The sequence below is a fragment of the Pleuronectes platessa genome, chromosome 22, assembly GCF_947347685.1.
Source record: "Pleuronectes platessa chromosome 22, fPlePla1.1, whole genome shotgun sequence".
Classification (NCBI taxonomy): Eukaryota; Metazoa; Chordata; class Actinopteri; order Pleuronectiformes; family Pleuronectidae; genus Pleuronectes; species Pleuronectes platessa.
The window spans coordinates 5,884,871-5,904,102 of NC_070647.1; the positions used below are offsets into that span (position 1 = coordinate 5,884,871).

Genomic DNA, 19,232 nt, shown 5'->3' on the forward strand with positions numbered 1-19,232 from the left:
CAATTTTTTCTCTTAAATTTGTTCCTATTGAGAAAGAAAAAAAGAGAGAAAGGCAGTGAGTGAGTGATGTGAAGAGAAACCGAGAGACAGAGTGAATCTCAGTCAAAGAGCAGCCACTGCAATAACCAGCTTTAAAGCAGAAACCTGTTGAGCTACTACAATGATGTCAGTACTATAAAGAAGGTTCAAGTTTGTCTTCCTTGTATCAGCAGCTGTTCACGTTGCAATTCTCCTTTTCTTATCTTAACCCTCAACTGGTCTTTTTTTTCAAGATCACCCTTTTATGCATGAGGGCTTTTCCCCCTTTTACATTTCTACTATTTCTCACTTCGGAGGGAGGGGCGTCTCCAGATGTAGACAGAGAGGAGTGCGTCTATTTCCAGTGATCAGGAAGAGGAAAGAGAGGGAGAGAGAGGAGAACTGTTTAGACAGTTGTGTTGGGGAGCACTGAGCACACACACACACACACACACACACACACACACACACACACACACACACACACACACACACACACACACACACACACACGCACACACACACAGACCCACACACACACAGAGCCAGGTCTCTTGTAATCACGATTTTGTCGACCGGTGGCTGTACCTTCCAGAAGAGTTCACGCCCCCTCCTGACTGTTTTGGCTGACTTTGTGGTGTGCACTTCTGACAGTGAGCGAGAGTGGGGCAGCGAGAGAGTGAGGGAAGGGGAGGGAGCAGTTTTGCTTGTGGGAGGAGAAGGAGGAGGGAGAGAGCAGGAGGAAGGAGAAGCCTTCTCAGTTTCTGTGAGTCCTGCTCGCTGTAGGCTACAGAATGGACGCAGTTGCTTTCCTCTCAGTTTGAGAGGCAACTGCAGTTTTTTTTTTCTTTTCTTTTTTCTTTTTCTTTTTTAGTCTTCCCTTCCTTCCTCGTGCCAGACATCAGTAGTAGACACTGCAGATTTGTTTCCCCTTCCACACTGTACTTTTTTTTTTTGGGACTGCTCTCTCACTCCTGTGTTATTATTTCGGTGCTTGGGAAGTACCATGCCGGTGGTTGGTGTAGCCTCCAAGCTCAGGCCACCCTCCTCAGTGGGCACCAAACCGGTGCACACGGCTCTCCCCATCCCCAGCGCGGTGAGGGCGGCCACCTCCCAGGGCTACATGGCCCGGCAGCAGGAGCTCAGGGCAGGTGAGGGCGCCCCAGGGCTCTCCTGCCAGCTGTCAGTCAAGTCTGAGTACCGGCAGGAGAGGACGCCTGATGGGAGGTCCAGAGCCGAGACGGAGGAGAGCAAGATCTGCAAGGTCAGTGGGGGGGGCACGGACTCCATCAGGCCGTGTATTGGTGTGTGTGACACTCCACAGGTGTCAGTGCAGGAGACGGTGTCAGGCTCGTGTGGCTCGCCCTCTTTCTATCAGTGTCTGTGCCTCGCTTTATTTTCTCCATCTGGCTTGAAGCAGGTGTCTGAACCGAGTCTGAGCGCGGACACACCGAGGCAATGAGTCATGTGTGCTTTAATGAGATGATGTCGCTGGCTCGTGGTCATCAACTCAGAGGGGAAACTACATGAGTAATGTATCACTGGCAATGTATTACCTCATCCGGCTGCCCATTCACTCTATGCATCATTTACTTGTGTGTGTGTGTGTGTGTGTGTGTGTGTGTGTGTGTGTGGGTGAGTGTGGAAAAGGAAGTTCAGGGGTTGTGTGTGTGGAAGTATTTAGTCTATACCTGTGAGGTGAACCATGTCAGCTCCTCTGTGGGGAGGGAGACTAATCGGAGAGCTACCTGAGTAGCCCTGAATGTATATACTCTCTCCTCTTCCTTTCTGTCTCCCAATGCAGGGTGATATTTCATATGGATCACCAGTGTGGCCCTCTTGCTCCCAGAGTACATCCTCGAAACCTCCAACAGTGTCGAAATGTTGCAGATGGTTTAATGGTTGCACAGAGATAATTTTTAAGTGCTTCGCCATACTCAACTCAGTCTGTGCCAAGTTCTTTCCGCTTTGCAGAAATGCTTGGCACAGTGTCCCCCGGCTGCGAAAAGAGAAGGCGGGGTCGGTCCAACTCGAGGAGGAAGGGGTTTTCAAAACTCCCCGCCAAATAGTTTTCAGCAGCGCCTCGGCCCGTCCCACATCCAGAGCTGTCAGAGCACAAACTGAAACTTTCCTGTTTGGCCGGTTGGTCTCATCTCCTCCTCCCCTCTTCTCCTAACTGCCGTTTTTTTCTACCGTTACAAGACTTCCTGACAGAGACGTGAAAAAAAAATGAAAAGACTCCCTGACCCTGATTCTTTTCCTGGCTTGTGATACCGAACAAAGCTGCTGATTTACCTCGAGACCTAGAGGAAACGTGGGCAGAAGACATCAAAGCACGGGTCAAGACTCCCCTGCTTCTAAATCCGCCCAGCGTGTCCGTGACTGAGTCCAAAAAGTGAGGGGGGGGGGGGGGGGGGGGGGTCATCATTAACCTGCTGCTGAACTGGCAACTTAACTCTCTCAGCTTGTAAAAACAACTGGGTTCCTAAAAACCTCCCGTTTAGTCCATTAAAAGTACAGTAGCATATTTTATTTATTTATATAAAAAGAAGGAAGCTGATCCATCCGCCGTCTTACTTTGAAAAGGAAAAGTGTCATGCAGGTTTCCCCACACCTTGTCCCACATCTTGACTCTTGCCATGCCTACTGTTTTCTGTTTGTTGGATTTTAACCTTATTCCGATGTTGTTATTGACGGGGCATCAGCTGAATTGCCTGAAATGCACAATCCCTGCATCTAACCATGGTCTCTGTCACGGGAAAAGCTCATAGGCAGGCAGAAGTGTCTTGCCTGCCCCAGCCTGTCGCTGAGGGTGAGGAATGGGAGGTATGGAGGGGGTAATTAGTCCGTCTAATTGTGTTGTGTAGCCCCTTAAGAGCTTTACTCGCTGGTTTCCAGAAAAAAGGGAAAGGGGAGGTGGAGTAAGTGCTGCTCTAACACCTTTGCATTAACCAACGCTCCTTGTTTACCGGGAGTCCTCTTATCAAGTGGGATCCAGCGTAGCACTATGTGTGTGCGTGTGTGCATGACTGCATGCTTGTTTGTGTGCATTCAACCGCCTCATATACACAATAGTGCCAGCGTGTGTCGGCTTGTCTTCCATGAGGTTAAACAGATCTTAACATCGCTGGTGTTTGTCAAAGAGGGAATGACTTAAGGTATTGACCTGTCTAGCCCTGTCGAGTATTTGACCCATGCTCATAATGGCATCAGCATCAAGGTGCCATACCCTCACAATGTTCCTGTGCTTGCAGAACAATGACGAGTGCAACAAAATAAACAAATGCATGTGGGTTAAGTGCAAGGAAGAGAGGAAGAGGGGATTTGTTTTTTTCCTTCAGCGTGGTGTTTGCAGGAGACAGCAGGCCTGATGTTGTTTTGCCCAAAGCCGGAGAGGAAGTCCAAGTGACTCTTAAAACAAGCTCAGCTGAAACAAATCCGATGTGCAGCTCAGCCTGAAGCTGAAGGCCCACCGCTGGGTTTGGACCGAGAGCTCTCACATTTAACAGATGTCGCTCGGGTGAAGGAAGGGACCAATTCTTTACGGAGCACTGCTGTGCTCACCCACCACCTGTGAGAGGAACTGCAGGTCCAGAAGTGATGCAGGGAGCCATCGGGTTGTCTGATTGTGTGGAAGGGACACAAGCTGCATAGACAAGCTTAATGTTGGACACCATTCAGAATCAGTTGGGTGTAATCCAAGCAGTGTTAATACAGTTTATAATTCCTCATGGATAAAAACAACAGGCTACACCTAGTTTCACAGGAGTGTCCTTAAGTTGTGTCGAGATTTTTTGTGTCTGTGCACAAGTGTGTTATTTTCACAAGTTATTCAGGAATGCAAGAGACATCTTTTGGAAATCTGTTGTTGTGGATGCTGCAGAACCGTATACAGATCAGGATGCACTATTAACCTTTGCAATGACTTTTTACTTACTGGTTAAATCCTAACATGACCATTGAAGCAATGCATCCAACCACTTAGACATTGTCTTTACCTGATGCAGATGCTAATTCTAGGGTGATTTTACCATTATTCCCCATAAAATTATAACATAATGATACAAATATATTTATATCTATTTGACCACAAACTACACGTAGAAAGTACAGTGTTGAGAGACACTTAAAATAATTCTTCCCAAGTACTAAATTTCATAATTTGTGGGTGTCTTTTGCAAAAGGCATCACTCCGCATCATTTTGAAAGAGAAGCAGCTCATCACCTTGCTTTCTTTATGTTTCTCTAAGCCCCATGACTAATTTACACGACTGATGTTCAAGATGCACAGCTTTGGCAAACATTAGCTGCGTACGTCTTGAGTTTCTTCGGTGGTGTCTGGTTTCTCGTCCAGGGTTCAACGCCTAATCCGTCTGTGATTTGGGGCCGTCCAGGAATCCGATTTCCCTTCCACGCTGGAGACGAGAACAAGGCAGGACGTGTGCTCTCCCTGTTGTACTCTCCGCTGACAGCCTCTGGCGCTGCTGGATGACGAGTTTATCTGAGCCTACTGGGCTTTAATGAAGTGTCAACGCCACCATCACTGATTGGGACTTATCTTGTGCATCAAGGGGTTTGGCAGCTGTCCAGAGCACACAGCCCAGAGACTTTGGCTAATTTAGAGTTCTTTTTCCGACAGAGAAGATATTGCTTCTTACCTTTTAATTAATTCTATGGTCTGGCAGAAGAACAAATTATGTTTATCGGATTCATCTTCATTCATCCTTGAACAACTGTATGCATTGTTTGGGGAGTCATTTGGTTATATCTATTCATGCCTTGACGCCTCTCATTAAAAGCTGTCTTGTGCCTTTCTGTGATTTAAGTTAACTTTATTTAATAGCCTGCTCTGCAAGTGTCACAACATAGGGATTTAGGGATTCCAGTGCAACTCTCAAATAGAAATGATCTGGGTCTTCTATTAAAGTAATTAACATATATCCACCTATAGGAACTTGTTAGAAGAATTGTATATAAGTTATCATGTTTGAATGTACTGCTGATGCAAAGTGTGACTGTCTGACATAGAGGTGCAGTCTGGCACCTCTGAGTTCAACAACAGGGCAACAACGCTTTGCAAGAAACCACAGACAGATGCTGTCTAGTTTTCTACTTAAACAGGAAACACGCCTGGAAAGATGTGATGATGAAGATGTTCCACTTTTCTGTAGGCAAATGTAACCCCACCTTGACCTTGTAACTGAGCTTTCGAATAAACACGCTGTATACGGGAAGTACCGTCGAAGTTGGCTGCAACCTACTCAAAGGTGCGGACTTCCCTTGCAAGTAAAAACGTACGAGTGTATGTGTGGTGTTTGATTCGTGAATTCTTACAACATTGATACATGTCTGGGTGAAATTCCCTCGACAGAACTCCAGTATCATTGGGATTTGTATGAAGAAAACACATTCGCTGTTACAGTTAAGCTGAAGAAAAGTGTAAATTCTGAGAGCCTATTGGTTTTTGGTCCTAACCCTGAGAATATGGCCAATTATCGCATTGAGTTCCCCTGCATGATGAAGCCCTGGTCAGGTCAGCTTCCAAGCACCAGTTAGTTTTGCCTTGCAGAGCCACACAAAAGACCAGCTTTTTATTGTGTGCACTTACTGCAATTGTATCCCAACCCTAAGAGTAAAGTGTTTGGGAAACTCAAGTTGGGCCTTTCTTTTACAGATCTCATAACTTTTGTTCTTTCAAATGTAGAGAGCGTCAAAAGTACAATGGCTGACTAGCCTTCAAGTAAAGTAACGTGCAAGAGGAGGTGCAGGAGAACAGCACAAATGGATATTTTGCAATACTACACCAACCTTCCAGTAGACAGACTCTCAGGGTTTCTCCATCTACTCTCACTCTATCCTGCGTACATGCTTGGTGTAAGTGCAGACGAGGGCCAGAGACACTCATCAACCAAAAGCAGAAAAAAACATCCTGTTGATTCACTGTCTGCGTACATGTGGTGTGTACACTGAAGAATAACCAGTCAGTTGTTACACATTCTCTCTTTTGCTCATGCTGTGGCCTGATAATGGCGTGGGCGACAGTATGGGTTGGTTTGGAGTCATAAAGTCGGGTGGAGCTCCTCAGGGAATAATGTCGGGGTTTACTGAGTTTTAGCGAGTACAACGTAAACAAATCTATCTCTACTCTTTCCCTCTGTCTGTTATCTCTGGGTGGGCCTGATGCAATCTGCTTCTCTTGTCCTCTGTCACCCTGTGTCTACTATTTGCTGTCCCTGTCTTTCTTTCAAACTTATGGAAACACATATATTATAATAGTGTAACAGCTTTTTTCCACAGTCATGCTCTTCTTATATTTATTATCTCCATTACAGTGACATTCGCAGATTGTGTGACTAAAGATATGATTTAAAGGAAGACTGTTTATTGAAAACTTTTGGAAGATTAGGCAATTTGTCTCCAAGCTACCTGAAAACATAAGCATGGACTTTGTCCAGCACATCAGTGGGGTAAGTTCCCTCTCTCCCTCGGTCTCTTCCTCTCGTTCCCTCTCTCGCTGTCTCTCTGTCTTTATGTCTCTTGTTAATCTCTTGCTCTTCCCCTCGAGCTGCTGTAACACTCCTGAAACAACCGAGAGAACACAGTGAGTGACAGGGGGCCAACTTGCTCCAGTTTAGGGAGGTGGATGGGACGGTTCATGCACGGGGGTGTCTGAACGTGTCCTAGTCATGGGTGGTCTGTCTTGCCGTGTGCCGGACTCCATATCTGGAAGAGAAGCTGTCGCTGAGAGGGAGGTGTGAATCTTGAGCAGAGGACAGGCAGGGCTGCTATATTTGAGCGTCTAGCCGACAAGGTCAGCGAGTGAACTTTAAAACACACGGTGATGACACAGGAGTGGTCGCTTGCATCTGCGAAATAAGAAAACCCAAATTTCTTTAAGTTCAGTATAGAATGACATAAGAAATGGCTTCGGTTGAAACCACACACTCCCATAGCAAAAAGATGCAGCCCCTAAACGTTACTGCAGGTTTGTTCTCTCTGTGGTAAGCTGCAGTAGTTTGTCCCCACAACTGTAGCAGCAGTGAGGCTGATTGATGAAGGCCAATACGTCTGTGGTCTGTCGAGCCCAGCTCACTTGGCCTGATCCAAGTTGGCAGTGATCTTTGGTCTCACACATGATTTTGAACCTTGAGATTATCAAATTATAGCAAGAAAATGTAAAAAGAATTGGGTTAGCATATGTTGCAGCTGAGTAACTACCACTAATGTGATTCAGTCACATTTTTTGCATTAGTCCTTCCACTTTCTGCAACATTCCCCCACAGGGCTGAGATTCCTTAATGACCCCTGGGTCGAAATTGGGAAAATATTTGAGACAATATTATGCTTTCCAGGGCTCTCCCCCCCCCCCTCCACCTCTCCCTGTGTCTTTTGTCTTACACGCAGTATTTCATTGCCTTTTGTGCCGCGGGGAGTCTTGCTGTCGGTCGCTGTGCTTAAATCTTGGAGGGAGAACACACAGAGCGGCGGGTGTTTACAGTACAGCCACACCGGTTAAAAATACCCTCCCCTGGAAGTGCAGTCATAGTGCTCACTCCAAAACACTAAGAAAAACAAGGCTCGCTGCAAAACAAGTTCAAGTACACGGGAAAGCATTGAAAACGTCTTCGGTTAAAAGCCACCTCTGTGAAAACTGAGGGTTTGTGTTTATCAGATTTATCTATTTTTAATATTGACCCCTCTTAATTGGAGTTTCTTTAGTATAAATTAACTTCAAAACTCTTGACTTTGTTTAAAGTCTTTTGCAGACTCGACATCGTACATCTTCATCTTGGTTTTTACGTCTCCCTCTGACTTACGGCTGCAGTACTCAACAAATAACTGAGATTAAAGCGAACAAAACCTCCCACCACCCTGTTATTGTCTCATCATATTCCGAGGGTTCTCTATGATGTTTTGTGTGCGTGAGGCATCGTGGCACCGATTTGACGCAGGGAAAAAAGTGTTAGCGTGTGTATGTGCGTCAAACACAGGCCTGCTCTCATGCAGAGGTCGGGATGACACACACACACATACATACACACACACACACACACCCACCAGGCCTTCTGCCAGTTCAAAGGTTGGCTTGCTAAGTGATCCAAGAGTGGGTCTGTTCACTTGTTTGTTGTTTAATGCCGTAAAAGAAGGAAAGCAAACAGAGAGAAGCAAAAGGAACATGCGTTAGATATGTTTTTTCATACATGTTTGATTTATGTGCTACTACACAGCCCAACACACATCAAAATTCCATGTAAAGACAATAAAAAAAGGAATGAAAAACTGAATTTTTAAATATTTAAAAGGTGTTTTAAACGTATTGTCTGATGCCTTTGAATTAAATGAGGAGACATGTTTTGCAGAGCTCGGGTAGAACAGGCAGATTGTCCTACAGGTGCTGGTGCACAGAAACTAAAAGCTTACTTGGTTTTGATTGAGGGAGTAACCAGGACGACCTGAGGCGTCTGGATTCTTTGTAGCGTACAAGGAAATCAGAGATGTATTTAGGCCTGAGAACATTTGGTGCTGTATAAACAAGTAATAGAATTTTTTTTTAAACTCTCCTTTGGGATAGAGTGCGCCAGTGCCGTGATTTGAAGGCTGGTGTTATGTGCTCCACTTTCTTCGTGAGGATATGAGATGAGCTGTAGCTGCCTGGTTGTCTGGTGGTGTAGCCTGCTGAAAGTAAACAGTGAAGTCTTTCTGGATCCTTTTGCAGACTGAAATCCTTTCATACTTTCTGTTTTTAAAGTGGTAGTACATTGATTTTGTATTTGTCTTCTTTCTTTGGTGCCAAAAACATTTATGTTGTGTGCACAGGGTCTGTAGAGCTCTTACTGGATTAGGATGCCAGACCCGTTTAAAGTTTACCTCTGTGCATACGCTATACCAATACAAATATAAACTTTATAAGATCGTATAATATAAGCACATCTCTGAAGCAGTATAAGTCAAATCAAATGGTTAGGTCAAGGGCCTCGGGACAGGAATTGGCTTGAAAAGAAAAGTTCAATATTTTGGAAAAATCTACTTCCTGGAAAGTATGAGGGAACCAGCAGGGAGTCCAGGAACTCAGTGGTTCGGCCAAAAAAGGAGTTCCTCCATGTAACTTCCTGTAAACCATAAACTGTAGTTTGTTGTTTTGTTTTTTAACTTTCCCATGTGTACAGGTGTTGTGGAATACAGCTGCTCAGACTATGTGGAAAATGTTTTGTGGAAAGAAGGATGAAGTCTAATGCTATCAGGTGAATGAAATTTGAAAATAAATAAAAACCTGGGGGTGTGGATTGAGAAAGAAGTGAGACCTCTGTTACCCCAAGTTGCATTATGGGTAATACAGCAGGCATCTGGGTTTGACAAAGAAGACAAATGCATGGATTAAAAAAGGTGATGGTTTATTCACTCCTTTACAAAGTGTCCATCCTGAGTGTGACAATGTGATGGAGGACAAACCCTCAGAGACACAAAGGGTGATGTTTGTTCTGTAGTGGGTCGCCATAAGGTCAGAGGAGACACACCTGCACACACATGCAGACACGGGGCATGTTTTGAGTGTGTTTTCGTGTTGGATTACCTCCACCTCTGATTTCCCCCCATTTGTCTCTCTTCAGCCGTCTGTCACCACTCTCTCTGTCTGCTCGGTTTTCTTAGCGTCCGTACTCTCTTCTCCCTTTATCTTCCATCAGTCCCCTCTTTTCACGTCTTCCCGGCACTTTTTTTTCACCCCTCCGTCTCCTGTCACTGTCTTTCTGCTCGCTCCCATTCCCAGCATTCCTCCCTGAGTACTTCCTTGGCCTCAGTCTCTCCAGACTGGAGCCTTTCTCTTATTCTACTCCCTCCAACTCACTTACTGGTATTTTCCTCTGACCTTTACCCCCTTCTCTTTTTTCCGGATTGTTTTTTTGTCATCTTTTTTCACCACCGTGCTCCACCTTTACTTCTCTCTCCCTCTCTCTCTCTCTCTCACTTCTTTTTTTGTCCATCTCCTCCTCTCTCTGTGATATTCATAATGAGAAAAGCAGCAGGAGAGAGTTAACACACACCTGGCCCAGTTCTGTCTCCCCAGCAGCTGTCACAGATAACCTTTCCTCTGCTGAACGAACAGGTCACCTTCTCTTCTCTTCTCTTCTCTTTTCTTCTCTTCTCTTCTCTTCTTTTTGCTTCTCTTCTCTTGTCATTGCTTCTCTTGTCTTCTCTTCTCACTGCAAGCAAACATCTGGGAAAGCAACAACTGGTGGCAAAACTGTCCAACTCCCATGCAGACATGCTAACACATATCATAACACACACTAACAATGGCCAGCATGTGTGTCTGTGCGTGTGTGTGTGTGTGTTGTTGTTTTTAGGCAGGCAAGCAGGACTATCACTGGTGTTATGAGTCAAGCGAGTGGTTTCTGAGCTATGTGACTCACGGCTTACGCAGCAGCGGCGGTACATCACCAGCTATCAACTTGATTACTGGGTTTCCGGGGCATCTGGGGAGGAGGGGGCCTGGGGGGGGAGGGATCGAGTAACAGTAACAGTACAGTCATAGGCTATAGGTTCAACTGCACAGCCTCCCAGCCCAGATGTGCCCGGTGCTTTTATAGGTTGTTGTTCCCAGCTGCGTCAAAACAGTGTTACTCACAGTTCAGGGAAAACAAACATGCGCAACCCATAATGTTGTTTCTGGTAATTGAAAGTAAAGAAAAAAAAATAATCAACCTTAGCTGCTGATTTTACACCTGCACATAAAAAATAAAACAGGTGAACTGCATTTTTCTGTGCTGCGGTAGTATTTTTGGGGGGATTTTGATTTTCAAAACACCCAGGGCCGGGAGATATGTTCAAAATTGATATCAAGGGGAAAATGTAATATCAATTAATATTGATAATTGCATATATAAATCTTACATTATTAATTATTTCAAATTTAAAGACAAATGTGTGCTTCTTAGTGAAAGTAGTGGTTTAAGCCTAACCCTAAACCTTCTCCACTTGCGCTCCTTGTATATAAACGAATAAAACACTGTGGTTGCAGTTGGTAATGCCCAGGTGTGAATGTTAGTGGCAGTATGAAAGTCAAGCGGAGCATCGCTGGAAAACACTATCAATTATCCATTATTGGGTTACATTTAAAGGCTATGGGATGTTTTTGATAAGTAAATAGAACGCACGAAACCGACCAACACTCAGACACAGATGTCGGGATGAAAGGCTCATTCTGGTGGGATACTGGGGGGGGCGGTTTCTCAACGGAGCACGCACACATGTTTTTTTTTGAGCGGTTAACCCTCACATTTCGACTCATCATTACCCACAAGCAGCATCTATGTTCTCATTATTTTTCCACGTTTTTTCAATCCGGACTTGTCGTTTTTCTCTTATTTTCCTGCATTTTGTATGTGTGAGTCTTACTGAAGGGCCAACAAAGTGCCAAATGGAACTAATTACACTTACTCATAGTTCTGTGTTTACTTTAGGAAGAATTGCCCTGGTGGGATTCCCCATGCGTTAATGGAATATTTCATTAAAATGGCCTCAGAATGTGTGCATGCATGTTAAACACGGGAGGCCCCAGTGCAATCAAACCACCCGACCCATACCCTCCATGAATTTAAAGTATGGTCAGAGTTGAATGTATTAAAAGCTGGGAGATTTTAACGCTGAAATGCAAGACAGCTGTCACTCCATGTGTTGTCCTGGCAGTGTTGGCCCAATGCTGGACACACTGATGTGCAAAAGAATCACAGATCTGGAAAGATCACGTAGGTCGAGGCGGACTCAGTGATCCTAATGCAGCCATGAGGTCATCGGCCAGCTCAGTGGTGCGTGACCCCTGCAGCCACCGGCCAGTCTGGAGAGCACTGTGGCAGCATTTGATGTGTCCATGGCCCTTTTTGGAAACAGTAAATGGAGTGTGAAAGTGCACGTTGCAGAGCTGCAACTGGAGCCTTGTGGGTGCACGTCTGTGTCTGTGCGTCTGTGTCAATAAAACATGAGATGAAATCAAATGAGGTCTTTTACAGTAATATAAATAATAAAGAAGTCTTTTAGTAGTGGGAGGCTTGGTGGTTCAGTTTTTTATGTTGCTGTCTTAAAGCAAGACGAACTTGGACCCAGTCCCTGACCCCCGTTCTTTCTCTACGTGCTTTACTTGCTCACACTGAGTTTATGTGTGTCCTTTGAGAGTTCATCGACATTTACGTTTGGTGTATTGAATAGTTTCATTGTGACTATACTGCACATACCACTTAATGACACTGCCAGTTTTTGCTCAGTTATTTTAGAAAAGGATTTCACTGAACAATTAAATGAATTGTGATGCCTCTCTTTGCATCCCGTTATGATTTCATTTGACTATTCGTGAGGTCGTGACTTCATGTTATGGAAAGCCATGTCTTAATGAGCCTCATTTGTCCCACAGTGGTCTCCTATACGTCACTGTCTGGCCTCTCCTGGCGCCCTTCTGCTGTCCTTATATTGCTCTTCCTCTGAGCTGCAGGTGGGCCCACTGCACCTTTCTATTAAAAAGCACTCATTTCCGTCTCAATATCACAGCCTCACTGCCTCTGCTGTTCCACTGTATTAAGTTTGCCCATAAAGTGTGTTAACTCTGCCATTAATGAGTGTTAAACATGAACCTCTGGCCCTTGACAGTGTCTCAAGAGATGGGGAGCTAAGTACGCCCTCCACTTCCACTTTCGCCTTTCCCTCTGGCCAACGACACCTTGCGGTTTTGGGCAGGGGCGCGTTCGCTCATCGGATAAGTCTCCTGACACACATCGGTGTATAGTTTTATTTACCGGCTGTAGTTGTTGTTAATCCCACGAGAATGCTCAAACTTGCTTTTAACAACCAAGTTTTTTTTCGTTGATGAATCCTCTGAGGCCTTTTTGGCGCTTTGCTCATTTCCCCTCCCGTCTCAGCGGCGGTGACTTGTCACTTAAACAACGTTGGGTTTGTTGAATCACATCTGCAGTGTTGGCAGTGGCCTAGCCAAAGCTTACGTACATTAGGAGTCGGGTAACCTCTGATCTTTTTCAGCCCTCCCAAACCGTGAACACTTCTCTATTCCTGTTAACACTATTGACTCTTAAGACTTATTTTCAGCCTAATCATCTTAATGGTGTAATAGCCTTCCTCGCATGTAAAAGCAGAGGTGAAAGGCACACAAGAGGAATCTTTGTCTGTGTCAAGATGAAGGTCGTTGCGTAAATGGTCGGTCCATGGGTTGATGGTTGAGGTTAGCCCATTCGAGGGAAATGTGAAAGCCTCAGCAAAGAGCAACATTTTCCCTCTTAATCCCTAAATGATGAGGAAGGGCTGTCTGCCATGCTACACTGAAGAGACTCATTACATTAGCAGCTCTGAAGGTTCACATGCTGTCGGGCCACTTGCCAATGGCTTGTCCGACCAAAGTTAGCTGTCCCATCGGAGACAAGACAAGAGCCTTTTGTATTGTCCCACGCTACATCCCTTAAGGGACGAAGAGGTTCAGCCCGAAGACAAAATGAGGGCCGATGATGATAAGATCTCTTTCTCTTCTGTAAATGTGTTATTTGGAAACTTGGAGACATTGGCCTCAGCCAGGTCAACTGATTCAATTGGTTGATTTAATTAGCAAATAAATAGAGAAATGGCACAAACTACAAGAAGAGAAGAAGAGAACATCAGACATTAAAAAGTCTCTGGGCTATCTGGTGTTCAGGCCTCATTTCTTTTTAGTGTTTCTCTTACCCATTGAAAAACCAATGATATGAATGAATAATTATTGCAGTTACTGCATTGTTTAACTCCACAGTTAGGGTTAGGTAAATTATCACTTAGAGGAAAGTGCTCGGGAAATAATTGCACTGATAGAACAGTTCTTCTGAGTTCAGTTAGAATGAGTCAAGAGGATATGATTCATCTAGAGAGACAATATATGTCAAGAAAAAATGCATCGTCTACCCTTTGGGTTTAGTTGAGTTGTGAGTTTGCGGTTCAGACTGGACAAGGTAAGGTCACTCTGCCCTTGAGGAACAAAGAAGAACACTGGTGGAAATCATTCAGGGAAGGTAGGGCTAAATAGCCAATAGTGTTTTTTTTATTATTTAGGCTTCATTCAAAGAAGATGTGGATGGCTGGAGTTAACTTGCTGCTGGATTGGAAGCAGATGCAGGCACCTCATTCAAGTTTAAAACCCTAATCTCTCTCTGTCTGGCTCCTTTTTTGGGGGCCTTGTGTTGAGAACAGCTGCAGGTAAGATACCTTAGGGGGCGGTGGGGGGTTAGGATGTGGGGAAAGGAAAATGGGATGTCCAGAAAGAAAAGTGTGAGGCTGAAGGGAGCAGAGAAATAGTGGTTGTTGTGTGCCAGGTTGATCGTGCAGGATATGGGAGGTGGGTGCAGTGTGGGGCAGGTGCCACATGTCAAGGCCAACCCAAGACAGTCTGAATGAAAGTTCTGTCCATCTGAGATTCCTTACTGAATCTCTAGATTAGGAGAGAGCGACCTTCACTTCATTGTTTCAACATGATCTCACAAAAGAATAATTCAATATTTTTGTTAAACAAAAGATCCTTAAGTGCCACCAACTCTAGGGCTCACGATCCTACTGGTTTCCTCGACCCATAATACATCCATGTGCAGTAATTTGCACGGATGTGTTAAGATGAGTGTAAGTAGGTTTATGGTCGTATGGGGAGCAGCAAACATCACCCCGACTTCTCTTGCTGTCATCAGATCGGCGCTTGGCTGATATTTATTTCCGCAAGCTTGACAGGGGCCATTCGTCTTGGGGAGGAGGCTTGAGTTACAGCGTTTAGGAGGCGAGGATCCTCTCGCACGGGGAGCACCATACACAGTGTATATGTTGTGCAGGCCCTGGAGGGAAGGAGCGGCAGAGAGGGAAAAGAAAGCTGCTGGACAAACAGTCTGGGAAGGACAAAATGTCTTTCTCAGCCAATTCGCCTCGCATGCTGGCACATACTGTGGTAGTTACCTGCCTCCAGTCATCCATCTTCACAGTTGAGAAGTTCAACAGCTTTAAATGTGAGTATCTCTAATGTGGAATTAGTTATGCAAGTTATGGTGTTGAATTGGTTTTATCTAGAATGGAAGCGGCACCCTGAGTGCTCCGGGAGGAATATTTGGCAGAGCTTGATACTTTTTGACAGCCCCATTTATCTGTCGGGGCTGTTTGTGCGAAGGGCCAAGAGGAAAACCTTATTATTGTGTCCCAGCTGACCTGAGTCAAACTAAAGCTAAACCAATGAGATTGTAGGATTGGTCCTATTTAGCTGACTTTGCTCTTCACCAGGATGTTTGAGTGCTCCTCATGATCACTTTGCTGCTCCCAAGATGTGTTGAATGAGCCGGAGCAGGAAGGGCTGCTCTCAGGAGCTGTCTGCTGGTCAGTCCTGTGCAGCATTTCCCCAGTACACACACACACAAGAGAGTGAGAGGGAGAATCAGGCCTTTGGGTTGAGAGGTAATGTCCTCTCCCACATCCAACTAACCGCCGCTCGATGACTGACACGCGTTACCCTCCCACCCAACAGTCACTCCCCCTCTCCTTCTCAGAGTTAAGGTCGCTGCAATACACCGAGTGCAGAGGGTGTTCAGCCAGACTGACTTGGTTGATTTGGGCGAGAAACTGCAAGACTGGCTTGACATAATGGTCCAAGGCTAAATTTAACAGGATGTGTGTTGCTCTGACCCGACCCAGAGAGAGTTGCTGTGCAGGATTGGAAAAGCTAAGGTGAGGTGGTGAGGCAGCATCCCATTTCATTGCTTCCCGGTTGGACTGACCTAGTTGGGCCCATTGTGAAACCTTGCTCTGTGAAAATTACTTCTCAACTATGACTCTTTTTGTCCAATACTATAAATGGAAAATGGTAAATAGTTTTGTATTTATATAGCGCTTTTCTAGTCTTGATGAACACTCAAAGCGCTTTACAGTACAGTTTTTACATTCACCCATTCACACACAAATTCATGCAGTGCATCTATTAGCAGCACTTTGTTATTCTATGGGGGGCCATTCAGGGTTCAGCATCTTGCCCAAGGACACTTCGGCATGCAGATGGGTCAGACTGGGGATCAAACCGCCGACCTCCAGGTTGGAGGACAACCACTCTACCCCTCAGCCACTATACTTGGCATTAATAACTAATATATGGTCTAACTATGCAGATGAGCAGGAGAGGGTGGTATCCTAACACTCTATCTGATCCAGATCCATCAGCACCACAGAGGCGATATTTTACAACTTCTCCATATAGATTTATTTTTGAAGGGGCATCATAAACCATGGGTGATGCCATGAGGGTTAAGGACCAAAGCAAAATAGAGCTGACTTTCTCATCTGCTCTGCAATTCATGTTCTTGTGTCGTGCATTTTCATCTTGTGATCTAATCCCTTGACAATCCTATTTTGCATTGGTCTAGTCATTTATTTCTGTGACTGCATTTTTCCAGATTCTGGGTGAGGCCACCGTATGCATGAAGCAAACCCATTTTTCTATATTTGCATCTATTTCAAAACAGGCGGGAAAGTTCAACCCTGTGGCTGCTGCAGGTTTTCAGTCTTGTAAAATGTCTAAAAAGACATGTGTGGCACGACAGCAGATATTAGCTATTTTTGTGTATATTTGTTTTTGTGTATGTACGTCCACCACCCCAAGGAGATTGTGAGTGTATGGAAAAGGAGAGAGGAATGTGTGCGTGTGCCTTTATGTGTGGGTGTGTATGTGTGTGAGCCTATTTCCCCAGGTCTCCACTCCAAAGTAGCACTTGGCACAACAAGCCCAGGCTGTAATACTTTAACAGTGGAGTTGTTTACTCTTTACCAACCCACTTCAGCCCCATTTTGGGAGGGTTCCTCTGCCTTTGGCCCAGCAGCATGTAGACATTTGAACAGTTTAGCTCTAATGTCATCTTGCCAACAGATTTTATGGCCCAATGGTTGGAGTGTGTGTGTGTTTTTATAATAACTCCAGGTTATGTAATCAAACTTTGGGATCGGCCTACTGCTTGATCTTTCAGCACTTAGCATCTTCTGTAAACTTAACAGGTTGCTGAAAGTGTGTTTGCGCTGTGTATATCCTTATGTTCCTGTGGTTACAGTGCTGTTACAGCGTTGTTATGGCTGCTAGCTCCAGATGCTGGATGCGTTTGTTGCAAATTTTGTTTAATCATCAAAATCAGTTTCACTTCAGATGAACCATGTGTGTCAACAGGTTGATGTCCAGGTCAACAGTTTGAAAGCGGTCACACTATAATGACCAGCTTGCTGTATATCAGCCCACACATACACAGTATTTGCAACACACTGCTACTCACAACCCCAAAAAGCCTTCATGGGAACCACAATCGCCTTTCAAAGACTAGGTGCAAACATTCCACAGGATCTGGAGATTATCCCATTTAACTTCTGGCCTTTTCACAGATGTGAAATAGTCAAAGCAGCACCTTGCAACGCTGTGGGATCATTCCGTGCGAGCATGGGTGGCCGCTGAGGGGACAGGACCCCAAACCTTGGCAGTGTTTTACACAGGGACTTTGTCAGCTTTATCTTGAGAGCAGTACTCGACAGTTTGCCAAGACGTTGTTGCTTTATGCATTGTGTTAACATCATAGCAGCAAACACCCATGAAGCCTTTTTCTAAAAAAGCGCTGCACTTATTCCTCTCCAGCCTGTGTCGGGAAAGCGCCGTTACAATATGATGATTAAAGGTGATTCGAGCTTGCCAGGAAGTTGACATTTTCAATATTTGGCTGCAGTGGCAGGCCTCGCATCGCACGCACACTTTTCATCTTGTGAAGGGCTAACGGCTCCAAATGGAGCAGTGGGAACATGACGCATGAATCCTGTGACGGGGGGAAAACTGATCAGTGTGATAGGCTTTGTGTGTTTGTGTGTGTGTGTGTGTGTGTCACAGCGTGGTGTTTACAGATGTAGTATGCCTGAACCACTTTGCTTTGATGGCGTGATGTGAAGGATCTCAAGGAGTCAAAGCGGTTGTTTTTGTAGTTTTCGTGAGAGTGAACGTTTGTTATCTTTCTGGTGTTTCAGTCTCGTTTGACTTGTACCGAAAGCAGGGATGTAAAAATGTGTTTCTCTGTCTGCAGCTAGAATCACTTTGTTCCTCTAAGCTGGATTTCCATCTACCCTCGAAATGGCAGGAGGGATAATAAAAAACAACCGAGTGTATAAATCTTAATTCATAATAATTATTTAAGTAATGTTTCATAATACTATTAGCATGAGAATTCATTAACCGCCGCCATCGAGACACATTTAAGTTGTGAGAGGAAAGATGGATACTTCAGCATAAATGAGTCACTTTGTCAGCAGACAGTCAGTGTATCAAGAGGTAGGGGGAATATTAGAAGGGAATTATGGGTATATTTTCCACCCACCGCTGTCCTCAAACCTGCCAAGCCCAAACACTGAGGTGAGACAGCAGCCAGCTTACTCAGTGGCTGCACTCTGTCTGTCCTCGGCATACGACACTTCGGCTAATGTTCTGGGCCGGAGTATTAGCCGCACTGGGTAAAAGTATGTTTGCCTTGGAAGTGGCAGCGGGGCCGGTGAGCACTGCCATCCATGTCAAGTGGTGCAACCGTATAATAGTGTCCCGGGCGAACTCGGACGCCTGACGTGAAGAATTACATCTGCGGTTGTTTCAACACCAGCCTGAAGTGGTCGGCCCAGAGGCGGTATCGCGTCCAGAGGTCAGCAGGGATGTAATTAGGGGAAATCTGTTTAAATATTTGAACATATTTATTGATGCTATGTGACGTGGGGAATTATGCCACTCCTGCATCAGCCTCTCAGTAAGGGCCTTTTTTTAGCCTCCCTCTGTATTCACTGGAAAAATCGCATGAAGCAAAGCAGAGTCCTCGCACGTTTTCCTGTATCAATGCTCTTTGCAGGCTTCAATAAGTCACACTTGGCCCCGAGGCAGCAAGGAGCTGGCACTTGTTCCATCCCTCATCGCTGGCACCCAGTCATTACCCTCCTTTTTTTGCTTTAAACTTTGCGATTTAACTGTGAAGTAGCCGATTTCTCCCCGTGTGCACTCTTTGTGTCGCTCTTTGTCCCCCACTCAACCTTCAGTTTCCACCACACAACCATCATCGCACACGTGCACACACTTTCCACAGGCAGTCGCTGAAGCTTTCGGGAAAAAGGTTGTCCAGAGGTCGCAGAGGCACTGTGTTTTCAATCGGAGGAGGAGAATTTGAATT

General features: G+C 45.2%; 1 protein-coding gene across 2 annotated transcripts in view; it reads left to right on the forward strand.

Annotated features, from left to right (window-relative positions):
- Nucleotides 1-714: 714 nt before the first annotated feature.
- The window catches only part of nav3 (neuron navigator 3), a 182,978-nt gene continuing 164,460 nt past the window's right edge, over nucleotides 715-19,232 (forward strand). For both annotated transcript variants that reach the window (XM_053414866.1, XM_053414867.1), the window contains exon 1: nucleotides 715-1,282. In XM_053414866.1, the coding sequence (XP_053270841.1) occupies nucleotides 1,025-1,282 (258 nt within the window). In that variant the 5' untranslated portion in view covers nucleotides 715-1,024. The remainder of the gene's footprint in view (nucleotides 1,283-19,232) is intronic.